The following is a 10815-nucleotide window of genomic DNA, read 5'->3' as shown; positions in this document are numbered from 1 at the left end:
TGGGGTTAAGCTGACTGTTATGTTTGAAGCGAATGTTACATTTAGAGTTAGACAAACGTTAAAGTGATGTGAATAGAGTTAAGTTGAGATATTGGGTTGAGGTGAATGTTATGTTTGACATAAATAAAAAGATACTTAGTGATGTTAATAGAAACTGAGTTGAAAATAAGTTGAGTTTGTATCTCATCCCTTGACTCATCAATGAATTTTTCACAGTAAGAAAAAAATTTAGCACCCCCTACCACACACACCTTAAAATCACAGAGTGGGTGTTTACTGGCAGTTTAACATTGTACAAACAAGATCATAGACACAGTAAAAGCCTATAATAATGTCAAAGGCCAAACGTTCTTAGGAAATCCCCCCACTTAAAGCTTTAATGACTGTTTCCCACACTGTGATCCTGCATGGCAGGACTACTTCAGCCAGCACTTCTAACTCATTGTTGTTGTTGTTGTGTTTTTTTGTTGTTCTTTTACGTAAGTTTGTCATGCTTATAAAATGTAATTCTTAAAATTTGATAAAGTTAACCAAGTCAGACATTTACATTCAACATGATCCATTTGTTTTTTTTCTTTTTTTCCTTTGTAAATTAAAAACACTTTTATGAACCCTCATATGGACTGCAGTTAAATTTTGTGTGTGTGTGTATATATATATATATACATATATATATATATATATATATATATATATATATATATATATATATACACATATACATATATATGTGGAGGGTATGCTAGAAGCTGTGCAGTAAGCTGTCCCATGAAGAGATTACAGGCAGGTGTAGAAAGGAAGGAAGTGATAGTGAGAAAGCAGAATTACTCTAGTGGTGGTGATACACATCTCGCAGCAATCCTTTCTTCATGTAGGAGAGGGTGAGATCACTTCACTCAATGACTGTGAAGAAGAGCAGTCATGCAGTGCTGGAACCGCTGGGTCCTGCTCGTCCTGTCTGTGGTCCTCTGCTTTCAAATATGGGCAGAAAGCTCTTCAGCAGGTGAGTCTGTTTAGTTTTTCACTTAGCTTGTATATTTTTTCCCCAATTAAAAACTGCTGAGATTGGGGCTGGCCAGATTAATATAGATAATACAAGTTTGATGAATACTGGTATTAATTACGTATGTTAAGAGGCTGTAGCTGCTTAACCAGTACAGTTGAGTAGTAAGTAAGTTGCTGTTAAATACTGTTAAATACTATATTTTTTGAGTAGGACATTGTTTAGCAACTGAATACACCAGTATTCCTTCACCCCATTTCTATTTATATAAACTGATTATACAAAAGCATCTACAACAACACATTAATGTTCTAACTTAAAACAACAGAACAGTTTTTCTAACAGATTCACACAGATTGAGGAATGTAAAATGCAAGTAGGGAGGAGCGTCTCACCACATAGACTGCATTATAGTGGAGAAACTTGTGCCGAAGTCATTGAGACAGCAGTGATAAGGTTAGGTGCGTCACGGCAAGACAGCTGAGTGAGAAGCCACATCAAAAGTCACTGGTGTTCACAAGCTACTGTGGGTATCCTGTGCATGAAGGGAAAAACGTCTGTATGATACATGGTGTAACTTTGTCCCGTGATTATTATCAGATGGAATATGAATCATCAGGATGTTTAATTAACCATTTCTTTTTATTTCTCTTTATTTTCTTTATTTTTTTTTTATCAATCCAGACTCCATTAATATGAGGATTAGTAACACGTCAGATAGTATAACGGTGACATGGGAAAATCCAAACAAAAGCAAGAACAACCAGTGTTACAGATTTGATGTCCAGTACAGGCATCTCTGTGATTCATCCTGGAAGGTACTGTCTGTCTATACAGGGCTGTCTGTCTATACAGGGCTGTTCTTCACAAAAACTCAAAAAACCTGTAAAACAATAAGTAACTATAAGATTGCTATGGTGCTGTATCATCCTTCTATATCAATCAATTGAAGCATTTTCACGTTTCGGTTCTGTCTTACAGTAATCTGTAACACTTAGGTAGTATTCTATAGTAAACTATAGTATTTATCTAAATTTACTAAGACATTCTTAGAGGAATTCTGTAATTCCTGTAGTATTACCATAGATCGTTTTTTATTAGCAAGCATATATTCAAACCTCAATTCCAAAATAGTTCACAGTATGTGAAATGAAAATAAAAACAGAAAGCAGTATTTTTTAAACCCACATTGGCTTGTATTTACAAAGAACACATTACAAAGACAACATCAAGACCAACTTCATTGTAAATATACACTTATTCTCAAATTGCTCCCTTCAAAAAAGTTGGGACAGTGATAACTTAAGACCATGGATCATGTGAAATGTTCAAAAAAACATTTCAAACAGTTGATACAGTCATGCTTGGTTATAAAAGGAGCATCCAGGAAAGGTGTAGTCCTTTATACGTAAGAAAGGATCAAGGCAAGCATCAGCGAATAAACCAACAGTTTATGAACATCGAGCATCGTCAACAAGCAATTGCAAGGATTTCACTCTCTATGGTGCATAATAACACTCAAATCAACCTTTCAGACTTCATGGGTAACTTTCACATGTGTGAAGGCACCACTTCCTCTGAAATACCAACATGTTTGAGGCATCAAATTTGGAATGAGTGTGTATTTACTATTACTATCACTTATCACTGCTTTCTGATTTTATTAGCATTTCACATAGTGCCCCAACTGTTTTAAAAATGAGATTTGTAAGTGTGCAAATATAAGAGCTTAAATTTCTTGATGTGGTTTATCTCACTGTGAGTTTTAATCAGATTTTTTTTTAATCCATATACTTTACAGAGTGTTAATGACATTAAAGGGTTTTCCTTTAAGCTGCCTGCTCCAGATATGAAGAAGAACTATGTTTTCAGAATAAGAGCAAGGCTGTATTGTATCAATGGGAACTGGAGCAAATGGAGTCCAGAGAAATACTGGAGGAATGACACAGGTGAAGCCGTGCGGTCTAATAGTCTTGAGTTTGTCTCTGTATTGACCTCAATTTTGTTAATTTTTTTATTTAATTTATTTTTGTCTCAGAGCAAGGAGAAATTGTTATTTAGATCGGCTGTGCAAGCCGTCCTTACCAGCAGTCAACAATTAACTTTTTCCCTTTATTATCATTTTTGCTCATCAATAACACAATCAAATACAATGAAACAAGTTCTTCTCTGCATGTTTAAAACACAATCAAATGAGCAAAATCACTGGTTTCCTCATTCAGTATCTAATCACTAAATGTTTTTTAACTTAATATTACCTACTTTTAAGATTGTGAAAGTGTTTATTTGTTGTTGCTGATTAGTGCTAAAATTCAAACAGCCCCTAAGTGCAGATCAGAATGTTATTATACTGTTTTCATTTTAAAAGTAAAATGAATGTATAAAGATTACAACTCATTTTGACATATATTTATTACTCATTTTCACAGCCCTTGCTTTAATTTTTTTCTGAAATCCCTCTTTTGCTTCTGAAATATGTCTTTGGTTTCTGACTTTTGCCACTTTTTAACAGGGGGCAGTTCTTGGAAGAGGGCATTCACCTGTACTCTCTATTGGTCAACTGATTTGGAGTGACAGGTCTTCTGACACATAGCCACGCCCACTTCATGAGATGTGAACTGCCCCCAGCATACACCTTGTGCTGAGGGCAGTATTTCCAAAGACAGTTACATACGTCCAGCATTATGAGCAATGGTTGGCATATTTTTTAAAAGTTATTAATGTGTCACACACTCAGGGTAAAGTGTCTATCTGTGTAAAAAGTGTATATTTTGGAAATGGAAGAATAATAGGTAAACATAGTTGAACAAAGCTGTACCAGCTGCCAATGCCAACTAGCATAGAAGTGTCCACTAAAGGGCTACCTGTAAGATTTACAATTGTTAAAATCAGTTTTCTAAGCCTCACTTTTGGTAGCCTAAAGCTCCACAAGCTTTCAACCATTTCTTACTTCAAAATACCTGATTGAGCTCATCAACTGATTATCGAGCCCTTCATGAGCTGAATAAGATGTGTTGGGGCAGGTGAACCTGCAGTGCTGGGGGTCAGGGGAAATAATGTTAAGGTAGCACTAGCACACAATCTCAGTAAAGAGTGGAAAATACCACTGATTACTGTCAGCTGCAAGTTACTACTGCCATGAAATAATTGCTAGACAGTCATGTTTCATCTCTACAAAAGGGACATTTTTTTAAGTTAACAAGTCATAGCTGGCCATTACACTCTGGGAGTTATGAACAGGACCCTAAACATAAAAGGAATGACATACTTTGCTCATAATGTTGTTCAATACTGTGCAATACTGCACTCAGTATGATACGTTTAGCTATGTTGGGGTGGTTCACAGCTCATTGAGTGGCCATGGCTCTGTTTCTGTTATGTAACTCAAAACCACTTAACCAAGAGACTAGGCTGGTGAATGCCTTCTTCTAAGACCCACTTCCTGCGAAAATGTGCCAAAAGTCAGAAGCAAAAGAGAAATTCCAGAAACAAAAAATCAGCAAAAATGACAAACAGAAAAAGAAATGAACAATAAATTTTCTCGAAAAATACCACCAGCAGCCCACCTGATTTAATTTAATAAAGGGCTGATCAGTTAAACTAGGTATAGGATGAAAACTGCAATTACTGGGCTTCACTGAGGACAGGTCTGGAAATGGTTAAGCAGACACACCAATTTTGACTCTACCAACAAAAGACCTAGTCAAAATTAAGGCTTTACACAGCTTACTGTTTTCCAACAGGTCTCTGCATTGCAGAAACATCACCAGTTAGCATCAGGGACTATCTGTTAGTCACTGTACTGCCAGTGACATGCTTGCTGCTTGTCTTTGCAATAACTCAGGAGCGGTAAGTTCCTGGATCTTTTCTTATTCACCTCCTACAAAGTAGTTGTTGCAGTCTGTCTTGTTTTAAAGAGTCTCTTGTATTTTTGAACACAAAGTTAAAAAAAAAACAGTGGATAAGACCTGGATAGGCCTGTGTGTTGATGTGATAAATCTCTCCTCAAAGGGTAAGAAGACTTGTCCTTCCTATAATTCCAGATCCAAAGCACACTCAGGAGAGAATTTTAAACATTGAACAGTTCCAGGTAAGTCCAGTACAAGTGATGCGGCCTTCCACAGAACAATATATCATGCTGGAGAACATATTACTCATCCTTTCATCCTTTTTCTCCTTCTCTTGAAGTGGTTCACCAGCTTTTCAGAGACCTGTGAAGAGTGCGAAATAGTAGAAATTGAGGTGGACTCTGAGAGGGAGGATCAAAAGTCTGAAATTACTGAAGAACAACCACTACAGAAACCTACAGATGCTTCCCCAGAAAGCCATGACATAGGCCTTATTGCAAATATCAGCATGTACTCTCTTGATTCACCTGAGGTTAACACGGTGCCACAGTGTTCTCACACCATGCCAGGCTACATTGTCATTTAAATATTGACATTAAAAAAACATTTTATTTTTTTATTTAATATGTATTTCAAGTGCATATATACAATTTAATAATGTCTTTTGACTTGTACTGTGTAAATATGAACAAAAAAGTATGTACTCATAGGAATAAACAAAGACATGTTTAAAAAACATAATGAACACGAAACAAGTCTTCAAACACTGTATTCAATATACATATTGGATGTTAGGGAACCATCCTTGTGACTGGAAGGTCACCGGTTTGATCCTCAGAGCTGACAGGACGTGACTGAAGTGCCCTTGATCAAGAGCACTTAATCCCCAACTGCTCCCAGTGTGGACAGGGCTGCCCACCACTCTGGGTAAGTGTGCTCAGTATGCCCCCTAGTGTGTGTGTTCACTAGTGTGTATGTGGTGTTTCACTGTACAGATGATTTAAATGCAGAGGTGAAGTTCTAGACATTAATGCTGCACAAACAAATTGCAATACGGGAAGATTTTATGCAATCATGCTGAAGGTGAAGGAACTTCCTAAAGATCTCAGGGACAACATTATTAAATAACACTTGAATGGAAAAAGCTACAGAGCCCTAGCAAACACCTCAAACATGCCAGACAGAGCAATTGGTTCGATAATATGCAGGCCAAAAGCTCATGGAACTAAAACTAATCATCTCCAGACAGGTGCACCATGTAAGATTTCACAAACCAGTATCAGATTAGGTAAGAAAGGTAAGAGAGAAGCCAGCATTCACTTGAAAAGAGTTGCGGGACGACCTGAAAGCAGCAGGAACAGCAATCACAGAGAAACACAGAGAACAATAAGCAATGAAATGCACCGCTAGCAATGAACTCTTCCTACACCCCCATGCAACACACCTTTGCTAAAAAGGAAGCACAGAGATGCATATCTAAAATTTGCACGCAAGTATTTAGACATATCAGAGCTTTCTTGGAACAATGTACTCTGCTCAGACTAAACAAAAACAGAACTATCTGACACTATGTGAATTCAGCTCGCCATATTCAGAGAAATAAGAGTTGCGCTTAGAAAACCATACCCATAAAGGAAATATGAATGAAGTGATATACCAGAATATATTAGAAAATAATTTATTTTGATCAGCCAAGAAACAGAATCTGGGGAGGAAATGGACGTTTCAAGACAATGACAACAAACATACAGCCAGAATAACTCAAGACTGGTTTCTCAAAAAAAGGCGAACGTGCTTGGATGGCATAGCTAATCTCCTGAATTGAATCCCTTTGAAATTTTATGGCCATCAGCAGAACCCTTGTAACCTTTGGGAACTTTGAAATTAGGCCATCAGTCGGACGCCAAGATTTCCAAAATTGAACCACAAAAGCTAATTACTTCTTATTGTAGATGCAATTGCCAACAGCTTTGCAAGAAAGTACTAATGTTGTTGATTTGTGGTGTCTAAATCCTTTTTTTAACCTATAAATTTTGTTTTTATGAAACAAATCCTTCATTATGTATGTATTATTGAAATTTTTCTTAAATGTGTTCTTGAGAAAGGTTGAGAAGAGAAAAAGTCTACATCAGACTCATGACGAGTTCTTAAACTGCAGAATTGTTCGCACCTTTGTACGCTTGAGTGTGTATAGATTCTGTTCTTACCTCAGAGCAAATAAAACATTGGTGAATCTCAGAACATTAGTAAAAATTGTGTAAGTGGGTTTTATAAAGAGGTTTCTTTTTAAGAACGGTTGGTAAATGAAGCCCATTGTTCACAGTACAAAGTCAAAAGACATGATGTGTGCCAATTTGAAGTGAATATATGCACTGGAGGTATATTAAATAACAAAAACAAAAGTGCCTGAATGCTTGTTTCGCCATCACTGTATAAGGATTAAGGAGAGTTTTGACAAATGGTTAAATGGCTTTCTAAAAGAGCTTTCAGTAAGTTTGGTTGCCACTGTGTGGTTTGTCTGAGTTTGTGTAGCCATTAAAGGCTGTAGGGTTTTTCCGTTTTAATCAAAAACTTGAACATTTTTTATTACTGATGTGCCTGTTTTTCCTTTCAAATATACCTTTGATCATTTAACAGCAGTTATTGTAGTATCGTGGTTAGCCACATATGTTTCTTTGCCCATAAACATCCACAGAAACCTGATCTGCTTCTTTTTTGCCCATGTGCAATACAGTGACCGGACAAAGGAGGGCACTCTGACTATTCTAAAGAGCGTGAGTATGGCTGAGGCATATCAAAGGCAGCAAGGAGCACGCTCCTCTCAGCATCACAGCCCACCGTAAAAGGAGGATGTAGGTTAATTTGAAGGCTGATTTAAAAGATTAATGCGTAGCTGCCTGCATAATAGATGTGTAGTTTCAGTGTGACGCCATCACAAAGCCAGGGCACTGAGAATCTGCTCCTGCCACGTGCTCCTTAGAGCCATGATTGATGATGAGGGACAGAAGGAAAACAAACACAAGCAGGAGAGGATAATTCCAGTGCTCATTAAGAGACACACTCATAAAGTTAAAGACTCTGCTATGTGGATGGATGGATGGATAACAAGACACTTCAGTTCACACCTGTTTAAGTGTTTACAGATCGATCAGTGTTTCCTTCACACTTGGCTTTTGTTGGGCCAGGCCTGAAGAACACAAGCATGGTTTAACGTTTCACTCTCTGTACACAGAGCCCATATTACAGCCATATGAAGTGCAAACAAAACCTTCTGTAAACATTGTTTTCACTCAGCCATGAAAACTATTTAGGGTGTTTAATTACGCCTAAGCGCTTTTGGTTTTATGGCATTAACAAGCCTTGCGTTGTTTATGGGATGATTTGGGGCTTTCAGTAAACTTTATTTGAATTTTTTCATTGCACAATTGGATTAAAGGCTGCCTGGACTCTGTATTTGCACACACTCAGAGATTTTCAACACAGTTCGTCATACTAAATCACAGGGTCAAGTATTATAGATTTTCCACCGTCCTGTCCCTATCAGGAGTGTTGAGAAATTTAACAAGTCCAACCAGTTAGATTAACCGTTCAGTAAATTACCAGTTTTTACAAAATCCAGGACTGAATTAGATTTCAAGGTCCAGATTTGACTAATATAGAGCAAGTCTGCCCAAAGTGCTGCCCACAGGCCAAAGTTGGGCAGTGAAGACGTTTGATTTGGCCCAGCAGAAAGTTTCTATAACCCTATCCCATCACCCAAAGAGGAAACAAACACATTTTTACTATACAGAATTTACTAAAATGCTCATTTACTAAAATGCTATTTTCAGTTTATAACTGCATTTTTGAAGGATTTTAGCCAAAAAATTTTAAAAAATAGTGTAATGTTATAATCAAAAACTACTACCTAGTCTTCTTTATTTGTACACTGTTTAGTCCTTTTCTGCCTATTGGCCCACCACAAACATTGTACTTCGGCCCTTTAGGACAAAAAAGTTTGGGCACCCCACTCTAGATGTACATATTTCACAAAGACTGTATTTAATAGATAGAACAGACTCAAACACTCTTATAATAGAAGAAAACTGCTTCTGCATGTGTCCACCGACTTGTCTATTCAGTTTGCTTCAAGTCAACAGGTTCTCTGTTGTTATTCCCCACAGGACATTCTACAGCTGGTCAGGTTTTACAGATAAACCCACACCCAAAAGAATTACATACTTGATATGTAATACAATAATCATTTCAGAGTCTTAGTTCTAACAGTTTTCATTCACAGGTCTTACTTGTGACTTTTCCAAAGCTACCACAGAAACAGCACCATGAAGCTGGAGTTTTTTAACGTTTATACAAGCTCTTCATATTACATTGATTTTTGTGGCTGAGGACTTCAGACATTTGGTAGTAACTGTGAAAAGCAATGCAAACGCTTTGAAACCGCCATGATGAAATATTCTTTGACAAAGTATGTAGTGTGGAAGGTGTTGCAAGTGCAGAATTCAGTAGACAGTAAGACTTTTAGAGTTAGTCTGCATGACTTGTGAGCTAAGTGCATCTCACTTACGCTCCATACAGGCCTTGCAATGCTCGCAATTCAATAACAGCTCATAACCACAATGTTAACAACAATGTCCAATACGCTCTCGTACACTGATCATAGCAGAGATCTGGAATAATTTTTCCTGCCAAACTTGTAACTCACTCACTCTAATTGAGCTTTTGAACTTCTCAAAACTACAGCGCTTCTAGAGAGAGAGAAAAAAAAAACTCTTTTTAATCAATGTTTCATCTTTTTCTTCCAACCAACTGCTCCGTGGTGTAAACTTCCTTTGATGCACAAACCTACAGCCTGGGGGTGGATGTGATTGAGCCGAGCTGTGCTTGAGAGGCTGTGCAAGTGTTCCGCTGCAAGCACCTGAGCACTAACCGAGGGGGGCATGCAAACCGTGACCACAAAATTCTTGTGAAAACAAAGAAATTATCTCGCAGGGGGGAACGTGGGGAATTGCCCAGTGAACAAAGCAGCTGTGCTCAAATGAATGAGAGAGGAAAGAAGGTTTGTTTAGAATAGCCCGGCCTAATCAGTTATCAGAACTATTGTCTGAATCTACTTGCCTTACAAATCTTATGTTTCAAGTTCTTCTGACACTCAAAGCAAAACTGTCAATTAAAATGTGACTGGACTAATTTCCTGATACTTTTGATGAACACTCTTAAAGAGTAATTCCTGTTTTCCAAAATTTCTGCATAATTAAATAGTTAAGATGTAAACAAAGTCATTCAGAGTGGTTTGATGTGAAATGGCCCATTTTAGAGAAGTTTACTATGTCAGAATCGTTCACAGTGGTGATGATAGGAATGAGACGTCTAAAGTGTTTAATGCCTCTAAAGGCTACATCAGGGAATGTTATTACATGAAATGCTTACAAATACACCATTAGATGTATGAGACACTGCTTAATTTAAGATAAAGTTTTGAACAAAAACATAGTTTTATGTTGGTGGAAACTGCAGGATAAAATAGTATCCAAAGACAACTTGTTTTTTCATATTTACCACAATTTTACCATCATGAACATTCCAAATAAAAATCCCAAAGACATGTGTAAAATAGCTATATTGCTGTTGTGGACACTGAGACCTCTAATTCATATCACCACTACTGTAAAAAAAATCTATATGTCTATATGTACAATCAACCATTTCACAACACAGTGAATATATATATATATATATATATATATATATATATATATATACACACACACACACACATAGGCTGCTTTGTTCTGTGCCTTACTCAAAAAGCAATCTAGACTGAAACACTTCCTGTAACTTCAACGTAAATGGGCGGGGCTAACCACTATTGGTTGTGGGCCAGCTATATCTAAATGTGTTTTTATTTGGTTTTTATGACATCACAAAAATTATGTATTTGTTTCCAAAGATAGACAATATGGACCA

At 37.1% G+C, this 10815-nt stretch overlaps 1 protein-coding gene across 1 annotated transcript; it reads left to right on the top strand.

Moving 5' to 3' along the window:
• The first annotated feature begins 847 nt into the window (after positions 1-847).
• Positions 848-6689, top strand: LOC118819831 (cytokine receptor common subunit gamma). Its single transcript, XM_036587815.1, has 6 exons — positions 848-1003; positions 1688-1821; positions 2805-2952; positions 4747-4852; positions 5015-5093; positions 5192-6689. Exons 1-6 carry the CDS (start codon positions 922-924, stop codon positions 5435-5437), a joined length of 795 nt encoding a protein of 264 aa, XP_036443708.1. The 5' UTR covers positions 848-921; the 3' UTR covers positions 5438-6689.
• Positions 6690-10815: the final 4126 nt, after the last annotated feature.

Source organism: Colossoma macropomum, unplaced genomic scaffold (genome assembly GCF_904425465.1).
Source record: "Colossoma macropomum unplaced genomic scaffold, Colossoma_macropomum, whole genome shotgun sequence".
Lineage (NCBI taxonomy): Eukaryota > Metazoa > Chordata > Actinopteri > Characiformes > Serrasalmidae > Colossoma > Colossoma macropomum.
Note: the sequence above shows the minus strand (reverse complement) of the source record. Positions and strands in the feature narration are given on the sequence as shown.

Coding starts and splice junctions, on each gene's coding strand:
- LOC118819831 (XM_036587815.1), top strand. CDS start 922: ATGCAGTGCTGGAACCGCTGGGTCCTGCTCGTCCTGTCTGTGGTCCTC. Junction 2,953..4,746: donor ATACTGGAGGAATGACACAG/GTGAAGCCGTGC, acceptor GTTTTCCAACAG/GTCTCTGCATTGCAGAAACA. Junction 4,853..5,014: donor TTTGCAATAACTCAGGAGCG/GTAAGTTCCTGG, acceptor CTCTCCTCAAAG/GGTAAGAAGACTTGTCCTTC.